This window comes from Coptis chinensis, chromosome 3, assembly GCF_015680905.1.
Source record: "Coptis chinensis isolate HL-2020 chromosome 3, ASM1568090v1, whole genome shotgun sequence".
Classification (NCBI taxonomy): Eukaryota; Viridiplantae; Streptophyta; class Magnoliopsida; order Ranunculales; family Ranunculaceae; genus Coptis; species Coptis chinensis.
Genome location: NC_141458.1, coordinates 122,169,304 through 122,184,074, shown reverse-complemented (window position 1 = coordinate 122,184,074; position 14,771 = coordinate 122,169,304). Strand labels below are relative to the sequence as shown.

Here is a 14,771-nt window from a genome sequence, read left to right as displayed (position 1 = left end):
AGTTTATGGTTTAGTTGGAGGTTGTAGACTTGTAGTACTTGAAAAAAAAAATAATAATAAAAAAACTGGAGCTGCTTTTTGTGGTTGATATTCCTCTTATCTATCTCTGCATGATCAAGAGTTCACAAGCTCTTTGAAACACACAAAGAAGTACTCCTCGTTCAGTAGGCATGGACACTTTGTCAACATCTGTTTCTAGTCTTAACATCCATTCATCAACTCCTCGTGAATTCAATCTTTTCAAGCCTCCTAATCCAAATCACGTACTTCCTCCTCACTCTCACCTTTACAACAACAAATCCAATACATTCTTTAACAGACCCACATCATTCTTCCCTAACAAGGCCCCGGTCTTCACTTCTCCTTTCAACTATACAACCCCAATCTCATCGCTCAAAGCTGCGTTGCCCATTGTTAATCGAAAAGCCTCCAGTGGGTATGCTGCTGCACTCCTCGACATAGCACGCTGCGATAACACTCTTGACATTGTCGACAAAGATGTTAGAAGGTTGTCCAGATTGCTTCACAATGCAGATATTCGAGCCATCATGGTCAATCCACTGATCAATGCTAATGTGAAAAGACGAGTGGTGAAGGAACTAGTAGAGAGAGGGAAGTTTCAAAGGCATTTGGTGGTGGTGTTAAAGATGCTTGTTGGGAAGAATAAAGTGGAGATGGTGACTGAAGTGTTGGAAGATTTTCAAAGAATTTACGACGAGTTGAATGGGACTCGAGTAGTTTTGGTTTCTTCTGCCAAAAACATGGAGGAAGATAAACTGTTTGGGATTGCTAAGAAGGTGCAAAGGATGAGTGGAGCTATGAAGGTGAAGGTGAGGAATTTGATCAGAGAGGGATCACCCTCCTTTGCATTGTAACTTCATTAACTTCAAATCTTCATATAGTTTTGTTAGGTTTTGACTTTTGAACAAGGGAGGGTCATGTGTTTCCATGACTTGCAATCTTTATCTTTCCAAAGTTTATTTTGTGACGCCGAATGATAACTATCTGAATTCAAAAATACATTTTCATAGAGGATTTGATGATAATCTCTCCTATGGATCTAATTTCACACCATTACATGCAGGACTCTGACTCTGTCTGAATGAGTGAACTAATTGCCTAATTCAAGTATCTTAGATATAGTGTACACTAACAATCTTCCTCTCTTCAAGCAGTCACTCAGGCTCCATAATTTTCTAAAATTAGACCAATCAATTATATCTGCATTGTGTTAAAAGGCTAGGAACAATTACTACGTGAAAACAAAAAAAAAAAAAAAAAAAATTAAATACTACTTGGTCAATTGGATTGTTGATGATTGTTCACTGTTCAGGCACACGAAGATGAAGGAAATCGTGAAAACGTTTTTCCAGCCCGGCCACTGAACTGGCTTCGAAATTGAAGACTAGAATTTCAGGCCATCATATCAATAATTTCTCACATGCTAGTTTCTCCTTTTTTTTTTCAAGTGAAAACCAAGCACTCACCTCGACTTCTTATCATCTGACATTCTCACCTAGAAACTTTCTTATATATGCCGCTGCTCTGCTCAGTTCTTTTTCTCACGCTCATTAACTTAAACTTAGTACAACTGTACAAGCATTTTAGACTCGGAGCCGAATCAAACGTGACATTTGTTAAACGAACTTAACCATAAACATATGTGTGAGCTAGCTGTAAAGAAATAAATAAAGTAACCACCAGCATCTGTTATTTGGTAGATGGAGATCTATTCTCTAAGAAAATCCAATCCCAGTGTATCACTAAAGGCGCCATTGACATTCTACTAAGATGAAGTAAATCTTACCAAATAAGAACCTCATCACTAGATTCCTTCTTGAAAAGAGCTTCATTTTTTCTCTTTGAAGGAAACGTTTTTTTTTAATAAGGCCCTTAGTACAAGACCTTCAAACTTCATTTCTTTTGCAGAGTAGAGAATCATGGGTCTCTACTGAACACACCAGGACAGCTCCAATGCTCAAGAAAAAAATACACTGTTAAAAAATGTGGGAAACATTGAGCATGTGGTTTCAATAAACAAAACAAGCTTAAGAATATAACCAAGCTATAACAAGCATTCATTTATTTTCATCCGTACGAATCCTCATGGCTATAAAGTCCTAAGCAAATAAAAAAAGCTAATAAACAAATTCAAGATGATAAGGGAGATTCCAAAATTTTAAGGATGACTACTTTACCACTAATAATATGCTTTCCAATCCTCTAGAGACTTGGTCAATGAATTTTACTGTTCCAAGTTTTGATCCCATCTTTTTCCGTTCTTATTTATAGAGGGGGTAACCCCATTCAGTTGGCCACAGAGGCTTGAAACCCAAGAGAAGTAGAAAAACACTTGGAGAGGCATACATGGTGTGATATTGAATCGGTTCATCTTTTTGAACACTCTAGGACGAGCCGAATCAATATCACTCTTGTATGTTTGTTCATTTTCAATCTACTTGCATCATCGAAACTTTTAGCCTGGTACTGCTCTAATATTGTTTCTCTTATGGTTTTTCCTAGCTGACTGCTATCGGTTGGGATAAGGCTTTTTTCTACAATGACACACGTTCCCTTAAAAACTGAACTTTGCATGCTTATTGGTTTGATTGATCTTCTTCTTATGGAGTTTGTGTGCGTGTGATCTTGATTTGCTAAGGTTTGACGTCTAATCTTCTTTTTGTCTGAGTTTGATGTTGATGCAATGTTGCCTCACACCAAACTTGATGTGTGCTTATTGGTCTGTTTGTCTATTGTTCTCTTTGTCAAGTTTGTGTGTCTGGTCTCTCTTTGGCTCTCCGCTGAAGTTTGTAGTTTGTGTGCCTCCCCTAGTTATGCAAGCTTCCTTTCTAAGACTTAATGATGGAATTGATGGACCATGTTCATCAAAGGTAACAGAAACAGCTATTAGGAGAAAACCTGGGAAATGCAGAACCTTATCACTGACATATAGAGTTTTGCGGAGGTTAAGTAAAACTGAGGACTACAAGTTATCAACCAAAGCTAAGAGCACTGCATAAAATGTGCAGAACAGATCCCAGAAGGAAATCAAAGAAGGGAAGTGAGTGGGTGGTGGAGTCAGTATCACAAATCAAGTAAAAAGGCGAGCACAAAAGCTCTTCAGTACTAAATTAATGTACCTAGAACAGTACGTAGTGACTATATATATATATATATATATATATATATATATATATATATATATATATATATATATATATATATATATATATATATATATCTCTAATAAAAAGGAAAATGTTTTTTTTTTTTTTTTTTTAATACATTAGAATAAAAGAAAATGTTAGTTAGTTAGTGTTTTTTTTTTAGTGTATATATACTCTTGAATAAAAAGAAAATATTTTTTTTTTTTTTTTTTTTTTTTTTTACATTTTTTTTTAGAGCAGAAAGAAAATGTTATCAGGTTTTTTTTTTTTTTTTTTTAGGTGGAAATTCCAGATAAAAAATTTTACAAATAATTAGGACAAAGTATCGGTATCGCACCCAAGTCTAATTAGGGTAAAATGGCATTTTAGAAGTATCCGGGCATCACAAAAAAAAAAAAAAAAAAAAAAAAAAAGTCCTAATAACCTTTTATCGCTTCATATATTCACTCAAAAAAAAAAACAAAAAAAACTAACACATTTTCTTTTTAAAGTGTAAAAAAAAAATGGTCTAACATTGACATTTTATTCAAGAGAGATAAAAATTTAAAAAAAATAAATACTGCATATATATATATATACCTCCTCAATCTTGGGACCTTAAATAAGGACCAAAGGAAAATCCATGCCACCAGGCACTCCGCCAATATATATATATATATATATATATATATATATATATATAAATGCTTCTAAAAAGGACCTTTAAATTGTCCAAATCTAAAACAACATCAATTTCACCTACAAGCTGAAATGATTTAAAACCTAATCCACATGTGATGGATTAACTATAAATAACATCAATACAAAAATTCCTCGTTTGATCTTTTTTAACATTGGCAAAAGCTTTGCAAAAACCAGATTTTTCATCTTTAGATAGTTTTTAAAAAATGGACAACAATTTTTATCTAAGTTAGAGAATTTCAAACAAGTTGAATTTTTGTTTTAGTCTCATTAATCCATCAAACATTCAAAGATATATTTGTCTCTCTTTAATGATTTTAGACTCAAAATAAATGATAAATGATAATTTTGTAAGGGAAAAAAGAAAAGTAAAAAAAAATATTGGATTATTGGAATGTTTTTTATTAGTTTTTTTTTTCATACTATTTTTTTTATTGTTTATATTCTCATTATAGTTGTTGTCAAAATTTTAGGAGTGTGAAAGTTTGCTAAAACAATTGAGGGTGCGAGTTTTTATAATTGAAGATTTTTGTAGACAATTATAGTAGTAAAGTAGGGACTATATAGGACATAATGGAGGTCATCTACTCATCTCTGTACATGATTTTACCTCTCCATCTAACTCCACTTGTAACCAATTATGCGGGAATTACTGGAACTCTGAATTTATCTGCTACATGGATGCTCCAAAATATCTCCATTGTACATTTAACATGTTGCGAACCCTGATATGAATATGATGAAGCTCATGGTCTCGAACCATGTAAGGCCTGAGGACCACAACCCAACAGTAACAGTAAATATAACAAAACAGTACAACATGTGACACCTGCACCCAATAAAGATTAACAGTAAGCTCCAACAAGTCAAATTGCTCCATACGAACGAACTCTAGTATCAGAGATCCTTGATCCTTCATAAGACGGTGGGAACAAAAAAGGAGCAAAAAGGTAAAACAAGAATAAGCTTACAATATATCATTGATCGGCAAATACTGAAACTATCTGGAACAATCTTAATTGATAAATACATGATGGCAGTAGACATACTCAAAGCTTATCTATTCTACAAGATTGACCTGGCATACTGCACCAGGCATAATTAGGTACAACCCCTGTATGCTTCATAAACTACAACTTCCTAATCAAAATTTCAATACAACTGTAGCAGGATGGCATGTGATTCTCATCACAACCATAAAATGATTGTTATATTAGGCTGCCATCTTGACATCCACAGACACCGGTTTCTCTTCAGAAGCATAGGGCTCAGAGGCCATTGGTTCTGAAATACGGACTGGTGCAGGTTTTGAATCCACTCCAGCAAAGGGGCTCCTTGTTTGAGCTGCATTAGAGTCTATGTCCATGGCAGTAGTTCTTGGAGGGGATGCAGGTTGCACCTCCACATCAGGGTAAGCAGCTTTGAACCTTCCTCGCAGGCCTTCATCAACTAACCGTACACCATTCAATTGGTTACCAAGTGATATCCAGCTGATACAATGGATGACAAGAACAACCAATTAGCACTTATTTTATAAAGACGAGACAACATATATGTGTGAGTGGAGAAATTGCCAAGTACAGAGAAATATAAGATTCTTTTCTTTTTAGCAAGAAAAGATAGCTTCATTAATGTTTTGGTTTCACAAAATTACCACTTTAACTGTTAATCATAACTACCTACAGGACTTGCTTCTTTATTTTACGTTTCAATTAGCGACTTAACCAGTGTTTAGCTGTTTACCTACAGAACTTGATTCTTTATTACTTTACTACAGGAGGGCTCATTTCTAACAAATCAGGATCCCAAGTTAAGCGTTTGTAATTGGTCCACAATTAATGTAAATAAATAAAGAGGATCAACTGTACATCACAAAGACATACCCAGCATGTGTGTTGTGCATTCGCGCAAACAATTCTAGCTTTCTTGTCCTTGGACTTATTCTCTCGAGCAAAGGATACATCTGCAACCACATATTTGTATTCAGTTTAAGTCTAGATACACGAGACAAGAAGTGTAATAAAACACAAACATGTTTTGAAGGCCTTAGACTGGTACCCTACATACCTCATCAGGTTTACGACTAGTCTCTCGAACCTCAGCAACAAGTACATCTGTATCAAGGTTCCTGTTTAGTTCTGGGTTACCCTTTATCCCCACAAGGCAATGCTCCTTGCTGTGATTGAGCCAATGACCAGTGCGGCCTGTTCTGATAATTCGCTGAAGCTGATTAGTCTTCACCCATATGATCTCCTCAATGCGTTTATATCCCCACATTTCTAAGCTGATAGAAGGATATTTTATACATTATACTAATATTTCATACATAACAGAGAAAACTGTTTCAAGATAAGAGTCAGATTCCAAGAATTTTGTACCAGTCGCGTCCAAGTTCCATTGCACGTCCAGTGACCCAAAGGAAAATTAAACCATCTGTTTGCAGTGCAGGGACATTAAGATTCTTCATTTCTTCATCGGCCATTGTTCCATAAGGCAGTTCCATATGAATGTCCCAAGGTGGATCAGCCATAATAACTCCAAACTTCCCTAAAATGTCCATATTAAATGAACGAATATCACAATTAACCCACTGTGGCTCACCAAGCTCTACTTCCGAACAATACTCAGCACGTTGAGGCTTTATTGGTTTGGGGGGAGGAAGAGATTCAGCCCCCATCATCAACGCTGGCACATCTTGGCTTGAATCAAGCTCATAATGAACATACTTGCATGTCTGACAGTTTAAAAATGAATTAATAAGGCAATAAAAAGGTTTACACGACTACACTTAACCAAAACTCGCTAAAAAGTAAACTTCATTTTACCCATGGTGTGGAAACACAAATTTTTACCTTCATGTGACGACAAGTATCAAGAAAAGAGCAATCACCTAAGCTCATATCAGTGTGCTGGGCAATTATTCTCCGAAAATGAACCTGGTAGTGCAAAAAAGTTAATCACGACAATGTTAATTGTTAAGTAACAAGGATTACTCAAACCAATGAATAGGAAGGAGATTACTATCGGTGTGTTAACTGTTACAGGTAAAGTTACTTGGTTGAAATACAAATAATCTTGCATACCAACATTAGAATGAGGAAGAGAAAAAGATAACAATCATCTTAAACAACAAGCTCTTGCTAACCTTAACACATGCAACATAAGAACCAGATTGTCGCCGGCAATCTTCTTTAGTTAAAGCTGTGCAGTACTCCTTTACTTGAGAACCACCTTTGCTTTTGAACTGAAACACATATGAAATATATAATTAACCAAATTGTTTTATTTTCCTCGGTCGACAACATATTAATAACCTTTCCAATTGGAAAAAACAGATGATAAAAAACGTGTATAATCTACAGATAAACTGCACCTTAAGTAAGTAAATAAATATTCAAAAGTAGTAATCCTAACTCCTAAGTGACACGAAAAACACACAAACATGATTTTCATTTTGAAGAACCAAAGCGATTCCTTACCTTTGCAGCGACAGCAGTTTCAACAAACGTTGGCCTATGGATAAGGTCCAAAAGCTCTTCCCCAGTCTTAGATTTCTGCAATTCCCTAAACGACTTCTTATTCAACAACGCTTCAAGGTCTTTCATATCCTCCTCTTCACTTCTACTAGGCTTCATACTTGAAGAATTAGAAACAACACTCATTGGCGAATTCATCCCCATAGGCGGTCTATGAAGAGGAGGCACACCACCCATTCCTCTAGGCATCCCCATTATTCCCATACCTCGAGGCCCACCTCTCGGAACCATCATTGCCCCAGGAAACATAGGTGGCAATCCAGTCATATGAGGATCATTCGGTCCAAGCCACATATCTTGAGGCCTCGGCATTCCGTAAACCACCCCACTAACATCTACTCCTCCACCTGCCATTCCCATTTGTTGCTGCATCAAATTCTCGTCAACCGAATTCATTTCATCCTGCTGCTGCAAATGCTGCGAACTCTCGGGCAACTCTCTAACTAACCTATTCCTATCTATAGCCAAAACCATAACTCTAGATTTCCCATTAACTAAAAACTCCTCCAACTCAACACCACTCTTATCATCACCCATCGATCTCAAAGCCATTTCGACAGCTAATATAGCACCAGACTCACCTCCAAGTTCAAGTAAAGCCATTTTCTCTTCCTGCGTCGCGGAAGAATCATTTTCCAGCTTCCTCAAAACTGCAGCAGAATCAATAGGAGTAAATGGCACTCTTTCCAATAAACAAACAGCAACCATTGATCTAACAATAGTTAATGGACTCCCACTTTCATCTAAAACAAGCAAATTTTCTCACTCTCACATTCAGGTGACTTAATTTTATTCGAAACTGAGATTTTGGGTTCCAAAGAAAGGTTTTTTGGAGAAACGGGTCGGTTTTCAGGTGGATTTGGGTTTTGGTTTGGGTTTTGGGGAGGGATTGAAGTTGGGGTATAATGAAGGCCATTGAAAGCAGAAACAACTTTGAGAGATATATCAAGTGAAGAAACGAGATTGGGTATTATGGTTTGGAGAGAAGCAATGCGTTGTTGTTGAATTAGGTGTTGGGTTTCTATTTGAGATTCTAGCTGTTTTCGAATCTCTTTGATGGACGCTATTTCGTCTCCGTTGCCGTCGGTTTTGGTTTCCATCTTCACTGTTTTTTTTTCCTTCGTTCAGAAACAGAACCTTTTAAGACAAAATGAATTTAAGGGCCCAAAAGAATTTGGGCCTGATCAGGCCCGAAAAAGATTTCTATATATATTGGAAAAGTCTGACGTGCGACTGTGCGAGACAAGATATATTTGGTTTAAAAATCCAATCCAAATGGATTTTTCTCCTATTATTACCTCACGTAGACAGTTTTAAAAATCTCAGACGGGATGTTGGATTCGTCCAGAGGCTTTTTGATCGGAATGTTGGATTCCGTGTAGAGGTTTTTTGATCTAGACGGAATGTAATCTGGTATTTTGTCTGAAATTTAAAAAAAAAAAACCGATTTTTTTTGAAAATAAACAGAATGAAACAGAATCGAAAAAAAAAAAGATTTTTTAAAAAACAGAGATTTTCTAACATCCCGTCCGAAAATATGTCACCACTATCTGGTTTTTCCATTTGGGGAAATAGTCACCAGTTATTTTCAAAAACCCCCCATTGGAAATGCTCTAATGTATCCAAAAAGTTGATTTATTATAACACATTTTGCTTTTTGAGTCTTTGATTTCCTAAATTTGCTGTTGATAAAACTTTCATACACGTACTCTCCCGAATAAATCGTTGAAGCTCAAATAGAACTGAACGTCTAATTGAACATCTCTAGACATAAAATATTAAGGGTTAACCAATATTACCCCCCACTAGATGAGCTAATTAGGATTTCTCCCCTACTAAATGTGAAATTAGAGTCTCCTCCCTAAATACACACAAAAAAAAGTTAAATTGGGTTGACCGATTTTTTTTGTGTGTATTTAGGAGAGAGACCCTAATTTCCCATTTAGTGGGGAAGTCCTAATTGGCTAATCTAGTAGGGGGTAACACTAGTTCACCCAAATATTAATTACAAACTGATATCCGTAGCTTATTTACATTACCATGAAAGGGAAAAATTAAAATCTAAACCAAACAAATTATAAAACTAGCTTTATCTATCATTGATGTGGTCAGTGAACAGGGCAACCATCAATACTAACTCCTTTTGCAGTTGGACAAGAAGCCAAAGGACATCCATCTAAGTTTGATCCCCACCAGTCAATGGTCGTCGCTCCCAAGCAAAAGAACAGGATCACTCCCATGAAAGCAAGGCCTGCATCAAGAGCTCCGGATAGGACATAATTGTATCGTTTCCACCAATCTTGTCGGTACCTAAACATGAAAAAGCCGGAAATGAAAGCAAGAGCCAGCCAAGTTGTGTAGTTGGTAGCAGTTGCTGGGGGCATCATTGATGTGGCACTCAACATAACAGGCATGTTGATCAAACGTATCCATTTCTGATTTGGGAATTTCCTGTGAGCCAGCCATACAAAGACAGGAACAATAGCTCCTACTAGAAAGAACCAATTAATACTTGAATATACTCCAAGATTTCCAAAAATCCTTTGCGGCCCAATCAGTCCCCATATGACTGATGCATCATAAAATACGGTGTCCATCGGGCAAGTCCATTGGCTGCCTTTGGGCAATAGGGACGGGTCACAAAGATGAGGAATATCTGACATGAGCCACCACCCAGTTCCTAAGTACACAATTGTTGATAAAATAGTTCCAAGCACCTGAAAAACATATACATTAGGTTTAGTTTGTCATTGTCAGAGGATATCATCAATGTAAAAAAGGAAAAGACCAATTAAACTGTTTATCCCGGAACTTGCTACTGGAAATTCAATCAACTTGCATGCCCCATCCAAATTCAGTGACAACCAATTCAACAGAGGAAATATATGATGTCAGATCAATACCATATAACATGGGATCATATAATATCTAGAGACTGGAGACAACAGCCATAAAATCAGCTAAGCACTGATTTCCAGTTAAAGGTTTTGTGAGCATACTAACAAATTCTAAAAGTAACAAGTAATGGAAACTAACTTGTGCCATGAACATCGATCTAGGAGGAATCTTCATGTAGTGACCAAGCTTGAAATCTTGAAGAAAAGTCATGGCTTGCGTCATACTAATGTACCCATATACCTTGAAGCACATGTTTGCAACAGGTCGCCCAGGATAAGCATAGCCAATGATATATTCTGTGATTACGTTCAAGCCCGGTTGCTGTTTTGGTAAAGATAAGTCACGTTAAATGATAAATCATATGTTTGAAATACATAGATTGAATCGTTATGACAAAACCAAAAATGAAAGTTAAAGTGGTAAGACACTAAAAATAGTTACCTGCCCTGTCGTAGCTTGAAGGATACCAATAGGCAAAGTATAGATCAAGGAAATGCCAAATGCTGCCAAGACTCCCCACCATGGCAACTGAAGCTGTGGTTGGTAATACACACAAGCTATAGTGACAAGAACAAAGTTCACTACGAGTATGCAGATGAACCACCACTGAGGAACTTGCCTGTAACTTTTCATCAGTTTCGCGTGGATGTCCACTTTCTTGTTTGATCTCGAGCTTCGGATACTTTCCCAAACTTCTCTGCATCAGAAACCAAATTTAGTCAACAGAGAGACTGCTCCAGTATTTGCTTGCTGAAAGGGATTTAATATTTGTACACTGATTTCACACGGCTTATAAACAGTGAAATTGCAAGCAGCAACTCTTCTATAGTCTCGCTTTATACTCTAACTAAAAGACACAGTTCATCTGGAGATTCTAAAAAAATCTTGCGATTTAAAAAAATACCAACACAAACAAATGCATTTTGGTATGCAACTCACAAGTGCATTGCTAGCATCCCTCATTTAGGATAATGTGTTTTATGGTGTTTGGAAAGATCAACAATATTAACATTACCTTCCATGAAAGAGAAAGCAATGGGTTAAGGTAGCTGTTAGACATGCAAAGCCTATACCGTACGACATGGCAAACATTATGCTGAGATACAGTTGTCCATTTCGGCTATAGGCATCGTGGTCAAGTTGGAAGTTGGAGTTGACAATATCTTCAACTTTATATATTGTACCAGCGAATGTAAAGAGCTTATTGGAATAGATGGGAAAGGTCTTCGCTTTGTAGATGTTGAGCCAGTATGCAATTGGTCCAACAATGTACATCAACATCACATATCCAGCAGCTACATTAGCCGTAGCAAACCATGGGCTTGCAAGTGGACTTCCAAGATAGGAAACGGCAGTAGACCAATCGAGCGCAAAAGCACCAAGCCCAAGTCCTTTCATGCCTGAACCTAGTTGATGAGCTAAGATGGAATTAGGGAATACCCAACAAACCCAAGAAAGAGACGTCAGCATAGGGAAGAGGTAGCCAGGGAAAATGTAGTAGCCAAAACTGCAAATCATGGCAATCACAAAGAACTGAGTCCGCGTTAATCCACCCTTCGGTCTCTTTTCTTTCTCATGAAGGGCGCTGCACCAAGAAATGTATGTTGTCAGATGATTAGAATCAACTCCATAAACTATGTTTGTAAATTTTGTTCGGATCAAAATTAAAAACCAAAAAGTTTAACTTATACAATGACTTCACCCAAAGGTTTCAAGCATGTTCAGTCTTATATGCTAAAAATTCAAGATTTGTCAAATGCCAACAATATATAGTCCATTTGAGTGGAGTAAATTGAATCAAAATAACACAACTCTTACTTGTATAATGAGACCTGAACAAGGTTAGAGGGCCACCACATTTCTGCTGGCTCCACCAAAAATTGCCGAAATAGTCCAGCAATACCAAATCCCAACACCTGCCATTAAATGGTAGTTTAGCAACTATAAGCTGTACCCATATCAGAAACTGAATCATTCACACAATTGTAAGAGATGTGGCATATCGTGATTTTAAAACAATATACAATATATTTAGCTGTTTATGCTTGACACATGATTCGCAATTGTCCATCCATGCATGCATGCACCAACAACAGGAAAATCATATGATTATTATTATTGTATGAATAACTTTATCATTGTTATTATTAATAACATTAATGTTACCATTATTTAGAAGGGGAAGGAGCAGCTTACCTGGGTGGTCATCATCACGATGAACGCGACCAAAAAAGTGAACTTCCTATGGTAAAAGAGCTTCACAGCACTCATGATGTGAGTGGCGTAAACAGAATTAGCCCCAGCGTTAGCAAAAATAGTGATCAAAACATGTTCCTTCACATTAAAAGGACCGGGATTCAAACTAAACTCCAAAAGAGAATCCTTAAAGAACACACGAGTAGAAATGGTCTTGGCCATGAGATGACCAAGTGGAACCACAGCAACCTGGGCAGATATTCCAGTGATGGATAAAGGTTCTGTTCTATACCAGAAAAACTGGTTCAAGAAAGATAAAAGCACACAGCACACTATACCAAGGACCCACATTCTGAAAGTAACTGCGGGAAGAGAAGTATCATCGGTCGTATCCACTGTTAGTGCTACTTGTTTAACCGGAGAGTTTTCCTGTTCTGGCAAATCAACTTCCATTTTTTCTATAGTCATTGTATAAATGTGTGATTGACGTTGAGCCTATAGAGAAGGAAGAAATGAAGAAGAAGGTTGTTTATTGGTTTTAGAGACGTATATATGTACCAGTATTTTTTTTTTTTCCGATAAGAAAGAGAAAGAAGAGTTGGTACTAAAGTAAAAAAATCCCATCAAGTTAAGATTCCCCATTGGCCATTCCCCACAATCCGGCCATATTCATGCATTGAGTGGAATAAGTTATAGGTGTTTGTTTGGTTCATTCAAGAATCTTGGTTGGGCAAAAGACAAGTAGTTAAGATCCACTAGGATTCTATACTTAACGATAACACGAGCAAAGATTCCGAATACTTAGGGGTTAGGACTCCCATGCACCCCGCTGCAAGTTGCGTCTCAGCTTAAGAGATATCTTTTAGAACATTTTTCTTTTTAAATATCTCTAGATGGAAACCATTCGAGGCCGAAAAAACATACTGGGGAGTAAAGAAAAACAATTTATCCTAGTCGAGTTGCGGGCAAAAGAGTTCGTATTGAAACAATTGTGGTTTAAGTAGTTATGAAAAGAGATTTTAGGAATAGTTTTTTTTTATGCAATTAATAGGCCTAAAAATCATAATCTTTCACCATTATATAACCAGATTTCAATAAAATTTATATTCAATTCCTTGCCTTGAAACAATGCTTGAAATAATTGGACGTCTCATCAATTGCCAATTAACCCAAAGTGGTTTCAGATTGATTCACAATATTATGCATCTTTACTGTGAATTTTTAATTAAACAGAATGATATTACATTATTTACATTTTCCCCTCAGTTCACTTGCAATTTTGATCCACTGAACCGTTTTAGTTACAGATAGTCAGATAGAGCTCACATTCTTCACAGCTTATGAGTACAGACCACACCAAGCACCATAGTTGACATATTCATAATGGGTCACTAAAACTGGTTTGTATGTCAGGCGTGCGCATGTCACATAATTTGAGTACTTAGGGGCATCCGCTTTAGCTTGCAAGTTGTATTAGAATGACAGCACTAAAGTAAATTACGATCCTTCTTGAGAGCGCTTAGGGAAAAAAAATATCCGGCCAGGAAGATGTTCTACTGACTTCTAATTTACAAATTTTGCCACCATTCACTCAAAAATTGCCAAAAGAAGTGTTGATTCATCAAATGAATCTTCACGGAATGGTTTGGAAAATAGCAATATCATAGATCCATGGGGTCACCAGAACAGTAGAATCTATCACTAGATGAACAGAGTGGGGAAGGGGAACCCAGATCCCTATTCTTATTAGTTATTAACCAACATCGTAAGGCAGCAGAAACTGAAAGAATACAGCCAAGTATGCACACAACAGTACAACACCATATCAACCAGCCAAGTATGCACACTAGTATAACCAATTTCCTCGAGTTAGAACCATGGGGCCTTGAGATCTATGCTTCATAATAACACTGTACTAAAGCTGCTCTCGGTAATAATTATAAGAGGGATTAAAAGCTTTACAACAGACAACGAGGTACTCAGTTGAGGTGGGTCCGAAGTTTCATTACTTCACAGTTAATAATAGTATGGAAAAAACGAATTTTAGGTGTGAAGGAGATTAATATACCTTTCTTTATATTTGGATGGGAAAACTATGGAGCGAGCCAGATATGGTGCCCATAAAGACATTTCAATATCCACTCTTAAGACATCTGCTCTCAGTCTAAGTCACAGAATTCTGAACATAGGTCTCCTTACATGGTGGAAACACAATCGGACTATGAAAAGTCGTGGAGATAGGACAACAATCAGCTTACAGGTACATTGCCTATTATTCTAGCATTCCACCTAG

At 36.8% G+C, this 14,771-nt stretch overlaps 3 protein-coding genes across 3 annotated transcripts; 1 reads left to right on the top strand and 2 right to left on the bottom strand.

Annotated features, from left to right (window-relative positions):
* Positions 1-147: 147 nt before the first annotated feature.
* Positions 148-975, top strand: LOC147513937 (ATP synthase subunit delta, chloroplastic-like). The gene has a single exon (XM_086599580.1). It carries the CDS (start codon positions 171-173, stop codon positions 873-875), a length of 705 nt encoding a protein of 234 aa, XP_086455706.1. The 5' UTR covers positions 148-170; the 3' UTR covers positions 876-975.
* A 3,824-nt stretch (positions 976-4,799) lies between these two features.
* LOC147513936 (N(6)-adenosine-methyltransferase MT-A70-like) lies at positions 4,800-8,528 on the bottom strand. The gene is given in 8 exon segments (XM_086597273.1): positions 4,800-5,338; positions 5,732-5,811; positions 5,916-6,132; positions 6,227-6,582; positions 6,701-6,784; positions 6,994-7,092; positions 7,328-8,143; positions 8,146-8,528. Coding segments are annotated over 8 exon segments (2,268 nt in total). The 5' UTR covers positions 8,485-8,528; the 3' UTR covers positions 4,800-5,061.
* Positions 8,529-9,351: 823 nt separating this feature from the next.
* Positions 9,352-13,086, bottom strand: LOC147513935 (oligopeptide transporter 7-like). The gene is made up of 6 exons (XM_086597269.1): positions 12,479-13,086; positions 12,101-12,198; positions 11,298-11,867; positions 10,724-10,979; positions 10,421-10,603; positions 9,352-10,101 (listed from the first exon to the last, which is right to left on the bottom strand). The coding sequence occupies exons 1-6, from the start codon at positions 12,944-12,946 to the stop codon at positions 9,493-9,495; spliced, it is 2,184 nt and encodes a 727-aa protein (XP_086453395.1). The 5' UTR covers positions 12,947-13,086; the 3' UTR covers positions 9,352-9,492.
* Positions 13,087-14,771: the final 1,685 nt, after the last annotated feature.

Excerpts from the sequence above, each read along its gene's own strand:
- LOC147513935 (XM_086597269.1), bottom strand. The coding sequence starts at position 12,946 with ATGACTATAGAAAAAATGGAAGTTGATTTGCCAGAACAGGAAAACTCT. Across the intron at positions 10,604-10,723 it reads TTCAAGCTACGACAGGGCAG|CAACCGGGCTTGAACGTAAT; the intron begins GTAACTATTTTT and ends TTACCAAAACAG. Across the intron at positions 10,102-10,420 it reads GATCGATGTTCATGGCACAA|GTGCTTGGAACTATTTTATC; the intron begins GTTAGTTTCCAT and ends TATGTTTTTCAG.
- LOC147513937 (XM_086599580.1), top strand. The coding sequence starts at position 171 with ATGGACACTTTGTCAACATCTGTTTCTAGTCTTAACATCCATTCATCA.